The sequence below is a fragment of the Motacilla alba genome, chromosome 2, assembly GCF_015832195.1.
Source record: "Motacilla alba alba isolate MOTALB_02 chromosome 2, Motacilla_alba_V1.0_pri, whole genome shotgun sequence".
NCBI lineage: Eukaryota > Metazoa > Chordata > Aves > Passeriformes > Motacillidae > Motacilla > Motacilla alba.
The window spans coordinates 63,284,331-63,302,748 of NC_052017.1; the positions used below are offsets into that span (position 1 = coordinate 63,284,331).

Consider the following 18,418-nt stretch of genomic DNA (forward strand, 5'->3'; position numbering starts at 1 on the left):
GTGAGAATATAAATTTGAATTTTATCTTGCATTTAACAAAAAAGGAGTGTTTGAAAGCTGAGACATGAGCCAGGGCTCAGGGGGACCCTATTACTTTATAGTCACCTGAAAGGAGGGTGTAGCCAGGTGGGGAGCAGCCTCTTCTGCCAGGCAACCAGCAACAGGAAAAGAGGACACAGTCTCAAGCTGCACCAGGGGAAGTTTTGTTTGGAAATTAGAAATAATTTCTTCCTAGAAAAGGTGATTAGACAGTGGAATGGGCTGCCCAGAGAGGTGGTGGTGACACTGCCCCCGCAGGGGTCTAAGGAAGGACTCAACATAGCGCTCAGTGCCACGGTCTACTTGACGTGGTGGTGATGCAGCATAGGTGGGACTCGACGATCTCAAAGGTCTTTTCCAACCTAACCGACGCTCTGATTCTGTGAAGGCAATATTTGGTTGTCACACATCCCATGGCTGCCCTCTCTCACATGTATCACAGATTGTCCCTGCCCAGCAGGCTTGGCCCCCACCTGCATTTGGAAGAGCACACTTTGCTTTGATTTTTTGATTTAAGCGGACACAACGCCAGGGTGAGCAGCTCTGGGCCGTTGGCAGCTCAGGGAGGCTGAGGGAGGCTTAGGGAAGCCAAGGGAGGCTGAAGGAAGCTGAGGGAGGCTAAGGGAGGCTGAGGGACACTCAGGGATCCCCGCCGACAGCCCCAGCGCGCGCCGCGACCCCGCGGGCACGGCGGGGGGCGCCAGAGAGCGAGCACAACACAGGCCCGCGCGGCCATGGCGGCGCTGATTGGCGGCGGCGGCGGCCCGCAGCCATGAGAGGCGGCTTCTGATTGGTCCGCAGGTGCGGACCCGGGCGGGGCGGGGCGGCGGAGGCTACATAATGAGGGAGCGGCGGAGGCGGCGCGCAGGCGGCGAGGGGCGCGGGACGGGCGCTGGTGAGGTGCGGGCGGCGGCGGGGGGCGACACTTAGGGGGCTCAGCCCGTGGCGACAGCGGCGGCGGCCGCTCCGGGTGTCCGTGGCGGCAGCAGCGGAACCGGCTGTCCCCAACCATGCTGTGCTATGTGACCAGGCCGGACGCGGTGGTGATGGAGGTGGAGGTAGAGGCGAAAGCCAACGGCGAGGACTGCCTCAACCAGGTGAGGGGCTTCTCCCCGCCGCCCGCTCGCCGGGTGCCAGCGCTCGGGCCGGGGGCTGTGACGAGCGCAGCCGTGGCCACGGGGCAGCGCCGAGCGCTGGTGCCCGGCGACCGCGCGGCTCTCCTGCCAGCCCGCCGCCCTCTCCCCGCGGTGGGGCCCGGGCGCCAGGCGAGGGGCGGCGGTGGCGCGGGGCTGGGCCGTGCGGGGGCGGCCGCGGCGGTGGGGGCGGGGAGCGCCGCAGTCTCCCCGCTTCCCTTACGGTTTTGGTTTCTTATTTTTATTTTCCGGTGGCTTTTTTTCCTTTTTTTTTCCCCAACCCCTTCTCGGTGTTGAATGCAGAAGGTGCTGCATCCCACGCCACGGGGCTCTCCGACCCCTCTCCCGTAGGAAGCGCAGGCCCGGGCCTCGCCACTGAATCTCACTGGAAGTGTCCCCGGGAGGGGACAGGAGTGGGGCCAGAGGCAGGGGATGTGGCACCCACTGCATCCAATCCTCTGCATCCGGGGCCGGGCGGGTTGGAGCTGCCGTCCAGGTGCATTTCTCGCCTTTCCGTCATCACCGCCTCGCTGTGGCTGCCGTGGGGATGCTGGGGGGACACAGGCGAACAGTCCGGTCTGCTGCTGGCACCTAAATAAAACTTGTGGGTGACTGTACTCTTTACTCCTCCTTGCCCAGCAAGTGCTGTTGGCTGTGATGTTGATTAAGTAGCAGATATTCTCCTCTTGTAGAAATCCGCTGACCCTCTGAAATGACTGTCCTAGGGGTGAAATTTGACCGTGGAAGCCCATGTATATTTTGGCTAGTGGAGAAATTCCTAGTTCATGCTTTGTGCGTTTTTCTGGGCTGTTTTGTATGCAACCTAAAATCCAAGTGATTAAGCCTTTGTATGAAGGTGCTAACAGCAGGATTTTGTGTGTGCGTTTAAAGTGAGCAGTCTGAAAGACCCTTCAGATGTTACTTTTCATTGTCATGTAGCCTGATTGTAAAGAATCTTATTCTTTCAGGTTTGCAGAAGGCTGGGGATTATAGAAGTTGATTATTTTGGACTGCAGTTCACTGGCAGCAAAGGGGAGAATCTCTGGCTGAATTTGAGGAACAGGATCTCCCAGCAGATGGATGGTTTAGCCCCTTATCGATTGAAACTGAGAGTCAAGTTTTTTGTTGAGCCACATCTTATCTTACAGGAACAGACAAGGTAAGTAAATATGGTTGCAAGCGCATTTAATTTAATATTTTGTTTTCAATTTCTGTAACTTACAAAAGTGATTGCACACTGGTTTTATTTTTTTATCATGTGGTAATTTTTATGACTTTCCTATGTAGCTTTAAAATATAAGTGTTTTTGAAGTTTATTGCTTTTTTTAAGAAAAAATTAATGAAAGTGGCAACATTAAGCTTCGTGTAGCTGCCAGTAACTAATGAATGTGAGTAATTTTGTGAGCACTTAGTGTTGGAACTGGAAGAAACTAAGTTACTAGTAGCAAACTTTTTATATGGTATTTGTGTGTCCGATAGTAACCTCCCTTCTGTGGTGTTACTCTAGGTCATTCTGAACCACTAGTACAGAAAGGCAGGAAACAATTCCTCCCACAGTGCAAAAAAACTTGCTGAATTCCTTTTTGTCTGGTATTATGTTACAGTAACTTTCATATAGCTACAGGCTCTTAGAGGCTACAGAAGAAACAGCTGTCTGGCTGCTTCTGTGGCAAGTCCTCTTAACCAAATTGTTGTACTGTTATTAAATCAGAAGAAATAGTCTTCAAAGATTAGTAGGGTACATTTGCTTTTACTCCTCGAGCTTGATTACCACATGAATTGCAATGGAATTACCTTTAAGGAATGCTGTACACTTGTGTATTTAATGCTGACCTTCCAACTACTTTTTCCTGTTAGTTTTGGATAGTACAGTTGATGTGAATGGGGCCAACTGAAATCTACTGTCTGTATGATCATGCCAAAACCCATTTTCACTATTCACCTGAACTTGTTACTCTCAGAATAGTTAACTTAGTACTTTCAGAATTAAGACTATGAGTACAACATGGTGCATTTCCACAGAATGTCTAAAGAACTTGGTCAGAGGCTGACAGTCTGATTTGATGTTTATTTCATAGGAAAAAGGTTTTGAGTTTATTTTTTGATCTAATATGTAGGAGGGAGGCTTTTGGGGGGCAGTGGTTCCAGCTCATCAATATGGTTGAAGTTTTCAGAATGCTGTGGTGGTAGACCATGGTTGTCCAGGATAGTAGTTTCAGTTAGGCAAATGCATTTAAACTGAATTCCAGTTCTGATATACTTTTATTTAGGAAATAATTTCTGCTGTCCATGGCATATGGTGGAGTATTTTTCCTTAAAGAAACTATTATTTAAATATTCTTGGTAAGTATAAAACCAAATAACAAATGGGATTTATGTCGAACAAAAGGAGCCACACAATTTCGTACCTCATGAGGCAGAAGAGATTACCCTGAGCATGTCGGATGTGTCTCCGCTCACAAAGCAAATCAGGGTGAAAATCTGAGGAAACCTCAAAGTGGCATTTTTATGCTATCATTGATGAATGCTTGTTCAACTTCACAAGGCTTTTACAGATGTCTGTGTCCTTGCCTTCAACACTGTCAATGCAAGACCCGGCAGGAGGTGGAAGTTAATAGAGAGGTTGAACTGGTGAAACATGCCTCAAGGGCCTCAAATGCTGGCTTGTGTAGCTAAAATGTAACAGAGTTTATACACCTACATCAAAGCAGCAAGTCTTTCTCCACTGTAAAGATGATTTAAAAGCATGTAGGTGGGGCAAGCTTTCTGTTATGTGTTAAGGCTGATCTGAAACTAATATTTTTAACAAACATTTTAAAAATTAACCCAGGCTTAGGCATCAGAAGAGATATATAAAACCAAATACAAGTTTTATGTCAAGTTGTAATTACTGCCTTTTAGTTGTGTAAGCCCAGTAGTCCACATGTAGCAGATCTAGAATTCCAGTGCCTGTGGTAAATGTCTGTTCTCCTGGATTCTTGACACTGAGTTTTAGTAGAGTGTCTTTTTTTTTTCTGCTTAGGTCTGCTTGAGGATTTACACATGTATGTAACTGTGAATTCATACTCAGTTTGTGTGTAAACATCAAGAAAAAGATTAAAAACTTGTAAACCTGTTGCCAAACTAAAAATCAATAGATATATCATAGAATTGCAAAGATTAGCAGTACAGTTAAAGCTGACAGATCGTTTCATCTTTGTGTGCAAAGTCTTGAAGAAAGTGATGGGTATCCTTAGTTTTCTTTAGCTGTTGTGTCCACATTTGATGTATGGGCTGTTTCTGGCAGAGCTGTTGCCTTGTGGTCCTGTGTGTGAAGAATGCTGGGGAAGTTTTGCAGTCTTTTGCTTGCAGCTTCTGATCCTGTTTTTACATATAAATTAGATGCATGTTGAAACTACTTTTGAAATCTGAGAAGCTGCAAGTAATTCTAAATTTTGTTGATGTGCTTCATCGTGATTATATTGGCAAGCGTTGTGACTGAGTTACCAGGTTTTTTTCTGTATACTTAGGAGCCTTTGCCAACCCCAGTTGCAGTGCTTCATTAGGGACCCTTGCCTTGCACTTGAGTTTAGAACTTAGGTGTATGTTTGTTTTTAGCAATTTAATGTTCAGGTTTCTACATGCTGTGAAAGCCGATCTGGCAACAGAACATCGACCTCTGCTTCTGTTATCTTCATCAGCCCAGAGGGAGGTTGCAGCCAATTTTAAATATTCTTATAAAAGGCAGCCTTCTTGCTACAGAGCACCAAGACAGCAGATTATAATTTTACTTCTGACTACTGTGGCAACAAACCATGTTCACAAAGTGTGAATCTGAGAACTGCGTGGAGAAACCCTTTCTACTGCACTTTTTTTTACAGGGTTAAAAGGAGTTTATTCTTCTTTGGATGTCAGCTTCTAGGTTTTTTTATTTGACTACCTGGTACTGAACTGCACCACATGATTACATAGTTTAGAATTGTTTTCAATGGAATAAAAGTGCTTCAGTGCAAGAATGTCATTCAAATTTAATCTGCTGCTGTCAGAGATTTACAAACAAGTCTGAGATGTGAACAGTGTGCTGCTTTAGAGAAGTTTGAAGAGCTAGCTATAAGTTTTCTTTAGCATGGAAAAATCACACTGGCTTGAAAGGATTGTTATCTCTTTGGTTAAAGACACATGTGATGGTCCAAGATCGAGATCATAACTCTGGCTTGTGTCTTGTTCATTTTCACTGTTTTCTGTATTTCTTTGATGGGTCGTGCAACAGGGGTGGAAAAAAGCAAACCTGCTTTTCACTTCTTTACGAAATGACTTGTGGGTGGCTCACGTATCAAATGTTGTGAAGTGTTGAATTGCAGTAAGGAGCTAGGGCTTAGAGAAAGGATTATACTTCGCTAATCGGAGTTTTCAGGAGACTTTTTCCCGGGGGTGGGGCCGGGAGGAGGTGCCCAGGAGCGGTGCGGGCCGGGCGGTCCCGCCGTGCCGGGTGCGGGTGCCGGGGGCAGGGACCGGGAGTGGCCGCGGCCCGGGAGCCAGCTCCGGTTTGAGATACCGCAACCCCTGCCCAGGGCAGAGAGCTCCGGGCGTCGGCCACACGCTGGTGTGGAACGTGGAGCACAGGAGTCTTGAAGCTTGTACCTACCTTTTACCGGGAAGAGTGTTTGCCGAGCCGCCCAAGAGGCCAATGGTGCACGGCAGCAGCCTGGGAGAATGATGGATTTAGGTTTTAAATTCAGCATTATTTGTCTTGCGTAGCACGACTGAAAGTCAAATATGTATTCACATGTAGGCCACAAAATATGTCAAATTCCAGTGAGCCACACCATAGCATGAAGCATTCATAAGAGCGGTGTTTTGCCAACTTTGAAAGTGGCAATTACTGGTTTTGAGGTTGTTAAAAAATTGTGTGATGTTTGCCAGTATTTGAATTATAATTACAAAGTACACTTTTTTGCTGTGTTGTCCAGTTGTGTCGATGAACTAGTTGAAATTAAGAATGGCCTTAAATCTGTTGAGGAGTCAGAGACATACAGCAGGATGGTTTTCTTGCTCTTTATCCTAGAACATCGGGTAGCCAGTGCAGCAGTGGTGTGGCCTTTGTTACAAGGCAATATAAGTGTGTGTGACTGACACTGGGGTGAGTTTAATGGATCTGTTTGTCTAAGTCAGAGTTAAATTGCAGTTGGTAAACTGCTCTCCAGTCTGTTACGAGTGAGGAGCATAAAAAAGAAAAAAACATTGCTTTTTTTAATGTAAGGTAGCCTTGTCTTATTTTAAAAACAGAATTATATTCTGTAGATTTAGAAGTCTTTATCAATATATTTTTAGGAAGAACAATCATGCCTCTTAGTTTTGATTTTAGACTACAGAGCAGTAAATGTACTGCACAGTAGGAAAGAGCATTAACCTGTGGTAAGGAATCATACCCCAAAGAGAACAGGTAGTTCCTTGGGAGGTATGCCAAGATTCTTGCCAGTAGTCTGGCAAGAGAATGAGGTCTTTTGGTTATGCTTCTAGGGGTCATTAGTCATATGGAGACACCTCTTTGGTAAAAGCTTGGGGTTTGTCACTTCTTCCACTGACAGCTAAGTTTAGAGCTTAAAAATTTTAGCTACCTATTTGCTCTGTTTCCCTAGCCTTGATTAAAATAAATAGTAGAAACTACTGCTAGTAGTGCAGAGCCTTGATTCCTAATGCACATAATTGTCTTCAATGAGTTACAAAAGAAAATATGATCTTGTGTTACATGTACTTTTTATAGTATTTTTTTGTGGAGTTCTTACTGCCAGTTCATTTGGATGAACACTAGCTAGGTGATTTGCCCCCTCTTGGAGTTCCATTGTATTGAAGTACTGGTGTCTGTTTCTGGTAGCAGTGTTCAGTATCATCAGCCTGCATAAATTGCTTCAGAGGGAGGCAAAAAGCAATTAATGTGATTGATATCTGGGTCTGTGGCTTTGGTTTGATAGCTATACTTTTTTTGTGAAATGGACCATCTGCTGAAATCTCCTTGCAACCTCCCCTCTCTACAGTTTTTCTATCAAATTATTTACATACAACTGCCATACATTAATCACACCACATTTGATTTTACTGAGTGTTTTGTATGTACATAAATCTTAAATTATATGCAGAACATGGATCCAAAACTAAGAATGCAAAATGAATATAAAATCACCAGTGTAGCTAATGCTTGAAGAAAATCTGTGTTCCTGTTCTAATTGTAAAACTGCCCTTTGTTCTTCTGGAAAGGAAGAAATCTGTCTGGGCAGTGACTGATGGAGTGTCGCTTTGGCAGACTTAGTGTTGCCCTCTAGTCAGTATGCTTATGTAGTGTTTTGAGCTGCCAAACTCAGAGGAAATGTTCCACAATTGAATACACAGGTATGTCTAGGTAGCATGGGGTTCAGAGGGGCAGAAAAGGCTTTTTTGGCTTACACAGGCTGTCTTCTGCGCTGATGCTGTCACGTGTAGAGAACTTTGGCTACAAGTGCCATGGGAAGTTCTGATTGTCCTTAAAGTTGCCACTAGTTGATCAATGTCCCAACATGTCTGGCAGGTGTTAAGATGACTAGGAGTCACAACAATTGATGGGCAAAGTTCAGAGTTGTGGAGATTTAAAGACTAAATGAACCCTTGGCTAGGGTAGTAAAAAGCTGCAGAATGTGCTAAGAGACTGTTGGGGCTGGGGCAGGGGGTAGGAACAGTCAGACATACCTTTGGTCTGACTTCACTTACTTCTCAAATTTGTAACATGTAATATTAATGTATCAAGTGCAATTGAAGTGTGAATGATGCAGAAACAAAAACATTTAGTTTCTTACATGGTGGACAAACTTTAGATTTTCTACCAGCAATGTTGGAAATGCAACCTTTAGGGAATGTAAAAATAGTCCAGTTTTTAGTTTTAACAGTTCGTTGTTCTAAAACTTGCTAGGTAAGAATTCCATTAAGTCTAAAATACTACTGCTGAAATAATTCCTTGGAAAAAAATGTATCCTTTTACTGTACCACCTGGCTATCTTTAGAGGTGAGGAAAGTCTTAATTTTTTTTATCATATCCAAAGGTTCTAAGAGAGAGACAGGATGGTGGATTGTGTATGAAGTGATCACAATCAAATTTACAAAAACTTACATAAATCCTTTCTTGCAACTAGTAGTGTCTGTGATACTTGAGCAGGTTTTCTACAAGACAGTCTGTCAGGTCCTTTAGAATTTGCAGAATTAGATAAGGAACTGCATCAAGGATCCTGATGCTTTAGTTCTGCTTGACTGTATTCAGCAATAAAATCAAATTCTTAGGCCTTTTTATTTAAGGATCAAAAGACTTTGTTTAGTTTAGTGTAAAATAAATTAAGCCTGTGTTTGTTATCAGATGGTGGCTAGTGTCATGTTTTGGGACCTTTGAAGAGGAATGATTTTACAATGGATATTATACAACTTTGAAGGAGTGCAGTCTGCAGCTGGATGGGCTAATCAAAACCACTTTTTCAGATGTGTTTGTAAGCCTCACTGTCTTTCAGTTTTTAGGTGCCTTTTGTTCATCAAACACACTTAAAGAGTCAAAACAAACAAAAAGCCCCCACCAACATGCACACAAAAAAAGGCAGCACAGAATTTGCTACCTGAACTTTGGTTCAGGGCAGCTGCTCTAACAGGTCAGTGTGAAGTCATTCACTGTCTTGTTATGAGCGCAGTTTAGGTTATTTAGGTGCAGATGGACTGAATTTGCAGGGCTAGTTACTTTGCAATAACTGTCCTTTATATGTGCTGTTTGTTCTATTTATCAAAAAAATGCAAAGTTAGCTGAGTATTTGTGAGATGTTTTCCTTTATGTGATGTGAGCCAGTTATGGGAAGTTACTGCACATTAGCTGATGTGATGCTACTTCACATTGTGCCTTAAACCCATTTGTCTTCCTATGCCATTACTGGCTTTGTAGTAATGGAATGTGACCAGCCATGCATCTGCTGTATTTGTTTCTGTAATTGATCTGTATTTGCAGGAGCAGCATTTTGGTTTTCAGCTCCCCTTGAGGTGTCAATAAGGTCTTCCCAGCAAAAGGAGAACTCTTGACTTTACCCTGTGTAGTCAGTGCGGTCATATGAAAAATAATCTGAAGATACAAGAATGTAGGTGTGGTAGCTGTAATTGTGTAATGAGAAAAAAAAAGTCTAATCTTTCTTTGAAATTGTTTAATTAGTACTTAAAATGACTGGAAATCCTGTTCTAGTATTGTCAGAGGATCAAGAGTGCATGAGAAGCTGTTTATTTTATGAAATATTGATTGGAGTTAGGGAAAGGCCTACTATTTGAATTTATTTTGGCCCTAGTGTTTTCCTAATTTATACTGAATTCTTTAGATTTATGGGCTGAGCATAAAAAAGTGTCTGTACAACTGAATAATGTTAAAAGACCACAGATATGCCCTTCTGGGCCCCAAGCCCAAAGAGCTGTGACTCTGCAAGGTAGGAGAAACACATGGGAGCAGAGGTTTGACTCTCTCTCAGAAAAAAAAAAAAAAAAAAAAAAAGCCTAAAGAAGGAATAACCTGCTGACAGTGGACACAACTCTGTCTGAAAGTCTGCTCCTCTTGCCACCTAAAGTGTGTCCTGCACAGTGTGAGGACATTGGCTTCCACCAGACCCCCCCTCTGGAACTGCTGAAGGGTGTAGGTTGATGTTTAGACTTGAGAGTGATGCGATTAAGCACTTGCATCACAACTAGCATGATGCTGTAGCATGACAAATGGTTTGCAAAGGGAAGTGTTGGAGCTGTGAATTCTTGCATGAAGTGGACTGTAGGAAAGCTTACAGGATAATTTAATATCAATTCTGTTTGTCCTGATTCAAAAAGTTGTGGATATGAGGCATCTTTTGGGCTGGTATCTTCTTAGTTGCAATATTTACCAATAGAGGTAAGAAAGAACACAACTTTTGTGAGTTCTGTAATTGCTCATAATGCTGAAAAAAGTCCTATTTGCCTTCTTGTACAGAGGAATTATAGAATGCTACAATATAATATATGTAAGATATTCAAAATTCCAGTTGGAAGGAAAGCTTATCACTTATTAGCATCTTCAACTTCAGTGATGAGAGGTTAAATACAGAGCTTCAGTAAATCTTTTCTGAAAAGTAGATTTGACTTCATTTTAGAAGAGTAAATGTTGTGTTCCTGTGGAAGCCAAGACACATCCATGTGGGTGCTAGGCTTCATTTATTTAAAGATTTTTTTTTCTGTGAGACATAATTCTCCATCTGGCTTCCATAAATATGTTGAGCCTTAAACAGTAAAACATTTATATTGTGTCCCCTGAAGGAAAACAAGGATGATCTCTAGAAGTTAGGCCAAACCATAGGGGATAATGACATGCTGCTGTTAATGTTGGTGAAAATGTTGATTTGTCTGTCAAGTAACCTATTGGATAATTAAGAGCAGCTTTTTGAATTTTCATCAAGCTGTCAAACCTGTCTTGGTCTCAAGTGCAAAGGTTGGTCTGATGAATGCTTACACCGTAGCTGTTATTCTATTTCATTCCCCAATGCCTTTTCAGGTATTTCAAGTTACTCTGTTAATCCTGTACTGGCAAAAACACCATGGCTGTAGTGGCAGGGGCACTTCCAGTGTGCAGAGAGAATATGGCTTCCCCTCTTGCATGACAGAAGTGTGTATGTTTTCAGATGCTCTTCCCAAATTTGCTTTTGTGAAACAAAGAATAACTTGTAAGTCACAACAAAAATGTAAACATGGGAAACGAATTGAAATCTTTCATTGATATTTTACTCACTAAATTGAAATTACTAAGTGGCCTTAGGAGTTAAAGCAGTTCTTATTCTTGAGATGCTCAGGGTGATGGTGAAGTGCTCATTTTTTTTAGTAGTGATTTTAGATGCCATCTTCAGTTGTAGCTTCATGTTTAAGAGTAAGTAAAGAAAAAGATGGAGGCCCTTTTCTTTCCCTTGTGCCAGGCTTCATCTGCTTGGGGCATTCATTGCAAATTCTTGATTACCAAACATAGCTGTTACTTGTTACATGTCTTGATTACAGATATTGTGTAACAATTTGTGTAAGCAAATGTTTCTGATTGTGTTGCAGGCATATGTTTTTCTTGCATATAAAAGAAGATCTTCTTGCTGGTAATCTTCAGTGTTCTTCAGAGCATGCAATTGAACTTAGTGCGTTGTTGGCGCAGATGAAGTTTGGAGATTATAACCAGAACACTGCCAAGTACAATTATGAAGAGTTGTGTGCAAAAGAGCTCACCACTACCATTTTGGAGAGGTAAAAAGCACAATGATCTCTAGTGGATGATCTGGTCTCCTTTTTGGAGACCAGCAGCAGAAGATTTTGTTATGCGTTTAATTGCTGGTGATACAGTGTAAATGAGTAATTTAACAGTAATAGCTTTGGAGCTCAAAATCTCCAACCCGAATGTTTGATGTTCTGATTTCAGTTAAATTTTCAAACTCAGTTATGAGGCGTTTTTTTTGTTTGTTTGTTTCTTACGAAAACTCTGGTAGGTAAGGAAATACAGATATATTTAAGTACCTGGAACAGGTATTTAAATTGTAAGTATGTCTTAGACCTGTACTTGTGAATGAAGGAATTTATCTGGCTTAATACCCTTACTCTGAAAAGTAAACACAATTCTGAAACATCTTTATAGCTCCTGAATATCAGGAAACATTGTGTGTCATAGTTTTCTGTAGTGTTTTCTTGAACTATAAACTTAGTGGTAGCTCAGGGAAATATGTTGGGGCTGGTGGTGTTTGGAAAGCTTTGATTACATGTAGCTTTCATTTCTAAGCAAATGCACAGTATTTTCTCCTTGACATTCTCAGGATGTTTTGGTAATTCTCAACTATTTCCAGTTCATAATTGCTGGAAATCTATAGACAGATAAAGCAGGTCAGGAGCATTTACTAATTGGTTTAACTAGGTCATCTAAAAACCCGTGTTAAAACAAGCTGCTGACAGTAACAGCAGATACTTGAATTATTTCACCTATCCTTAATCTTTTTATCAACAGCATTATTACAAAGCACAAGGAGCTAGAAGGTCTAAGTCAAGCATCTGCTGAATACCAGATTCTACAGATTGTTACAACACTGGAGAACTATGGGGTAGAGTGGCACTCAGTGAGAGATAGTGAAGGGCAAAAACTCCTTATTGGTGTTGGACCTGAAGGCATATCCATCTGCAAAGATGACTTCAGTCCAATCAACAGGTATGTGTTTCCTGGAACCGTTGGCATGATCAATTTTTCAAAAATATGGAGCGCGCCTCTAGTTTTCACATAAATACACAAAACGGCTCTGAGAATTACTAAAAGTGACTATTGGGTTGTAGGGTCTGAGGGCAGTACCTGCTTGTAATCAAGATGAAGTGGTGACTTTAATAATCTTGGTTTTTATATATATTTTTGACGCAGCATCTTCAGTCAGCATTGCTGACTACCATCAGAAATCATTGTAACTTCTGATGAAAATGCACTGTAATAGTTAGTGGAAAATGCCCTAATCCTTAACAACTAAATAACCTTTTTTTACATTAATTTATAGGATTGCTTATCCTGTTGTTCAGATGGCAACTCAGTCTGGAAAGAATGTATATCTGACTGTTACCAAGGAGTCTGGTAATAGTGTGGTTCTGTTGTTTAAGATGATCAGTACAAGGGCAGCAAGTGGACTCTACAGAGCAATTACAGAGACACATGCATTTTACAGGTCAGTATTGCCCCTAGAGTCATGTGCTGCTGCTCTTCTCCAGTGTTTGATCTAAGTGCTTAAGCAGCCTGCAGTCTAACTGCACTTTGGGCATACTCTGCAAAATTCCATTGTCTTTGCAGCCTCTCTTTTCCTCTTAAGTCCAGAAGCTGAACAGGTTTTTGCTACTTTGCATTTTGTGGGGTGGGAGTAACAGGAAAAGTAAGCAAAATTTTCCCACTGTGAATAACAGCATTTCAGAGTATAAACTTTTTATGTTCCTTGATACTTAATAAGCAATACATACATTTTTTGTTCCTATGTAAGAGAGAGAATGAGAGCAGTGGGGAAGATCTGGTCATTCAGAATGTGTAGATCCTTTATTTGGCTCCTTCAGTTGTTAGGTTATTTGTATGCCACCTTCCCATCCCATATATTTAAACCTTCTTACAGTTCCTCTGTCCTTGCTCACATGCTCAGGATTTTGCTCCATGCCAGCAGCTATCCACTGTCTCTGTCCTGTTGTTCCTTGAGGTAGGGGTGCTATACTCATTTGTTGGTGGGCAACTGTTCAACCCCCTTTCATTCCTACTGTGGTGTCCAACACTGATCAGTAAGACTAGCTGTCAAACACACTTAGCAGTGTTTTCTTAAAATTAACTACCACATACTAATTTCAGTTACTTCTTGATCTTTGTATCTGCTTATAATTTTCTGTCCTTTGCAGTTTGATTTTAATTTAAGCAGAATTCTGGTTTGGCAAAAGCATTTGGCCATAAGCTTAAATCTTGGACCTTAGGCCCTGTGAGGCTGTAGTCCTTCTGTTCTGTTTGTGTTTTCCTTCCTGCGTTGCCTAGAGAAGTGATATGCCTTAATAGGCTTCTGAAGATTCAACTGGATCACTGAAATATGTGACAAGCATGGTCAGGGTAGCTGAAATGCACAGTGGCAAATACAAATGCCTTAATTCTCTATACTCCACACTGGTTCCCTTCAGGATGATGCAATACTAGCATATAAAGCACTGGGTGGAAATTGGCTTAAAAACATTACTTGACTGTATGATAAAAATTGAGAGCCAAAGACTCTTAACTGGAATTCTTTAGGGCAGCATTTGGAAATGCTATGCAAAAAGGTGTTGCCAGGCTGAACTGTGGATTAAGCAACTGTTTGCTGTTTGTTAGCATAATTCTTTTAAGTCCCTTCCGTAGGCTGACTCCATTTTACCAGACACTGTAAAGTAAAGTAATTGTCACTTCCATTTTACACTTTTCAAAGGAAAATTTTCATGCAAATATCATTGAAGAGCTTAAATATTACCTCAGATGGTTTCATTTGCTTAAATTTCAGTGCTATTACTTCAACTTTGGAAACAAATTACTGTAGGATTGTTCTGTTGGTATTAACTAACCAAGTTTGCATTTGTCTTATTGCTTTATAGGTGTGACACTGTCACCAGTGCTGTCATGATGCAGTATAGTCGAGACTTAAAGGGTCACCTAGCATCTCTATTTCTGAATGAAAACATTAATCTTGGTAAAAAATACGTCTTTGATATTAAAAGAACATCAAAAGAAGTTTATGATCATGCAAGGCGAGCTCTTTATAATGCTGGCATTGTGGATCTTGTTTCAAGAAGTGATCAAACCCCACCAAGTTCCCCTCTTAAGTCTTCAGAAAGCAGCATGAACTGTGACAACTGTGAGGGTCTCAGCTGCCAACAAACAAAAGCCCTGCAAGAGAAGCTGCGCAAGCTGAAGGAGTCCATGCTTTGTATGGTGTGTTGTGAAGAAGAGATAAATTCAACCTTCTGTCCCTGTGGCCACACAGTTTGCTGCAAGTCCTGTGCTTCCCAGTTACAGGTAAATGCAGTGCTATTAGGAGTTATCGATTTGTGTGGAAGGTTTGATTTTTGTATATTTGGTCATGGATTAATATGTTTGTGTTGATGTTCTAGTAAAACTACTAAAATTTTGTTTGTGGCAAACTAATTTCAGGGAGCATCCTGTCAAAATGATGTGCTGATGTAATTTGTGGCAAGGCTAAGAATGAGCTGCATGCTTCTCACCATACCCTGTCTTAAATATGGGATGATGGAAAAAGTGCTGTTGTTGTGTATGTGAAGTCTCCAGGAAGTGCAGAGACTCTCAAAATACGAAGTAAACTAATTTCCCAATGTTTTTCCTTTCCAGTCGTGTCCTGTTTGCAGATCTCGTGTAGAGCATGTCCAGCATGTGTACTTGCCAACCCACACCAGTCTTCTCAATCTGACTGTGATATGATCTACGTACACACTTCAAATGCATCATGTACTCTTCAAACTGCACTAATAAGAAATGCAACCATTGATTGTGAAGAAGGCAATCACTCTGGCACCTATCCACGATCAAAAGCAAAAAAAAATACTGCGTTTTTTAACATAAATATTCTTCGTTCAGCATGTCCAAAATGGTTTGGGACATCTTCTGAGAGTAGAAGTGTAATTGAGTCACGTTCTTTAAAGAATGGTCCATCAGTTTGTAGCACGGCAGTGTTGCCACAAAGCTTGGTAACCTTGGAGAAGTGTGGTGTACACATGCAGACGTGCCTGGCAAAAGCAACGCAGCCTTTTCTTTTACATGCTCTAAATCCTTTTTAGTACAGTTGCACTGTTTATTTTAATAGTAAGACTTGCTTTTACACATATCAGTTTAGTAAGGCTCATAGCTTCTGCTTTTAGTAAACTGCTTTTAAGAGGAGAGATCTCTTTTAAAAAAAAATTAGTTCTTAAACTGAAGTTACAAGGTTTCACTAAGCAGCTGTGCTTAACTCAGAATTCCATTAAATAGAGAACAATTCTGAGAAAATAGCTTTGGAAAGGGAGGACAAGATTGTTAATCTTCAAGTGTTGAGGGTGGGTCAGGAAAGTCTTGTGGTTGCCAGTGTCCTGTGGAAGCACTGCTACGGCAGTTCATTCACAGCTCTCAGTGGGCAGGGTACTCCCAAGTTTCCCACAGTCCACTTCTGGCTGGTGGTCTTGGAAGCTGCAGGTAACTGCTCTTCAAGTTGGCTTTATTTTTGGAGACTGATTTTAAACTATTAAACATGCACCATTAATCTTTAAGGGTTTTGTATAATTTTAAATGCTTTCTTCAATTAGCATCTTTAGCAGGAAATTACTTACCCAATAAAATGTTTTTGATTTCCACCCCCCTACTTGGGCATTTTGGGTTCTGGTTTCCTAGTGTCTTCTCCAGGGTACAGAGAGAGCTGGAGACCATGTTTGGGTGCAATACTGGCTTAATCAAAGCTAGAAAAGTACACTGTCACTTTACTGAAATTCTCTGACTATACTTTTCATATTGCCTTAATGTAGCAGTAATGTGTGTTTATGCATCTGTTTCTTTGCACAGACATTTTGTCAAAATATTAAAACTCTACTTTTTTATGACACATTAGCATATAAACCTTACTCTAAGAGGGTATTTATTTTTTCACTTTGTAAAGAAAATTTTGTTTCCTCATGAAGCAAGAGCTTTGTCCTATATTGTAGGCAGCTTCTGTCTTTTTTATATTCAGATTAATAAAGGACTTTAAAAATATTTGTGTTATTGCTAAGACTGATTTTTGTTCTGAAGTTCATCTGAGGCATTACTAAAGTGAAAACACAATGCAGTATTTTTGTGCTTATAGTCTTGAACATATTGTCACGTTTGAGGTAATGAGGTTTTCTAAAGTGCATGCAAAGAAGGGAAGAAAGCTGACATTTGTTACAGACAAGTGAACTTTAAAACAGCTGACATATTCAAACTGTAGCATAGCCTTCCAAATTGACCTTGTGAAGAATATTTTCTACAGTAAATTGCCCCAAATATGGGGCAATATACCTGGAGGTATATTACAGGGGAATGAGAGAAATTAAAGAATGCAGCTTGAGAGAGTAGAGGGCTGGAGTTTCAGTAGTCCTGTCTAGCAAGTTCTTAGTTACAGATGTGTTTGTGTCAATGTTTTGATTGGAGCTATTCAGACTTGCTAACTCCTTTTACATTGTTGGAGAGGTGGTGCTTCAGCACTTGCAGGGCTGTGCTGTGCTACGAAAAGGAAGGAGTGGGTGTACAAGTGTGTTCAAAGAAAACTCTGTCCAGCTATTGTACCAGCATACAGTGGTGCTTGAGCAAACCTTCTTTGTGTCCCAAGCCTACAACCAAATTATGTTAGTAACATCTAATCTATTATCTTATGGCAGCGGGCTGAAATGGATTGTAAATTAATATAAATAGATGTTAATACAGGAATCTGATTTAAAGCATGCAACATGATCAAGTTGTTAAAATAGGCAAGCATGAACTCAAGGTCCTTGTAATTAAATTGTCTGTGTAATTAGACCTTGCTAATAAAAATAATTCCAGTAGTTAGGGCTCTAATCAAGGTAGGGTTTGAAACCGGTTGTATGGCAGTGGTGGAACTTGGCCAAATCCTATGACTTCTGTAAACATACCCTGTTCAGTCTGGGAAGGCTGTGCAGGGCACCAACCCAAGCTCTGAGGTCTGAGTGCAGGCAGGAGCCTGGCCTGATGCAGGCTGTGCCTGAAGCTGCTGGGAGCCCGGTTCTGTATTGGCAAAGCAGAGCATGCAGCAACGAGCGAAGGCTGATGGACTTTGGCAGTTGGGAGGGGTCTCTGATGGGTGAGGGTTGTGTTTTTTTAAATGAAATTATGTTATCTGTTCTTAGAATTGAGCAGCAGCCCTCCTCTGCGGTGTTGTAAATCAATACAAAAGACTCACTTGGTTTATATGTATGAAAAAATTTCATGTAAATCAATGCAAGGATAGCTTTGATTTGTTCACAGACTTCTTTCTTCAGAAGCGTTGCTTGAAATGTAGTTGATCATGCTCTGCTAGGAAAGTTTTGCTTAACCATCCAGTACTGCTGTGACTTGTGTTGCTCAACGTTTGTAGGTTGAGTACACTTTATTACAAGGAGTACTTGTGTCTTGTCCACGTGAGCTGCCAAGTGCTGTGAAGAGTGTAAAGGAATCAATAGGAAATCTTGAATTCCATATGCCATTTAGTCATACTGCAGAAAAAGTCAGGTCTTGTGTGCCGAAATGCTGTTCTTTTCTTCAAAGATGCTTTGAATGTTGCAATGGATGGCAGAGGCGGGAAAAAACTCAAAATCCCAAACTAGAAAACAACAGCACAGTTTGTGGGAGTAACTGGAGTGTGTGTCCTTTACGCTTCTTCCTCAGGAGCATTGATCACAAAGCTTCATTTGGCACCTCTCACACGTAAGTCAGCTCTAGTACCAATATCTGCTACCCAAAGCTGGTACAACTTGGCAAGAAAACTCATGGAACATTCAGTTTTTATTTATCTTCAGAATTGCAGAGCAGCTGTTGTAATCCCATTGGGTGTGTGCAATGTCACTTTAAAGTGCTATAGTCTCAAATTTCCCCCTCAACTACCTAAATGGGAAAAACTCACCTTGGGAGACAACAGTATGACTTGCTGGATCAATTTGAGCCAGAGCCTTGCTAGTGACATGCACCTCCTGAGGGCAGAACAGCATTTAAGAGCAGC

General features: G+C 41.4%; 1 protein-coding gene across 1 annotated transcript; it reads left to right on the forward strand.

The window, feature by feature from the left end:
- The first annotated feature begins 912 nt into the window (after positions 1-912).
- Positions 913-16,440, forward strand: LOC119697636 (myosin regulatory light chain interacting protein). The gene is made up of 7 exons (XM_038128622.1): positions 913-1,136; positions 2,141-2,331; positions 11,250-11,435; positions 12,184-12,381; positions 12,716-12,880; positions 14,301-14,721; positions 15,052-16,440. The coding sequence occupies exons 1-7, from the start codon at positions 1,050-1,052 to the stop codon at positions 15,139-15,141; spliced, it is 1,338 nt and encodes a 445-aa protein (XP_037984550.1). The 5' UTR covers positions 913-1,049; the 3' UTR covers positions 15,142-16,440.
- The last annotated feature ends 1,978 nt before the right edge of the window (positions 16,441-18,418 follow it).

Coding starts and splice junctions, on each gene's coding strand:
- LOC119697636 (XM_038128622.1), top strand. CDS start 1,050: ATGCTGTGCTATGTGACCAGGCCGGACGCGGTGGTGATGGAGGTGGAG. Junction 2,332..11,249: donor ATCTTACAGGAACAGACAAG/GTAAGTAAATAT, acceptor ATTGTGTTGCAG/GCATATGTTTTTCTTGCATA. Junction 12,881..14,300: donor GAGACACATGCATTTTACAG/GTCAGTATTGCC, acceptor ATTGCTTTATAG/GTGTGACACTGTCACCAGTG.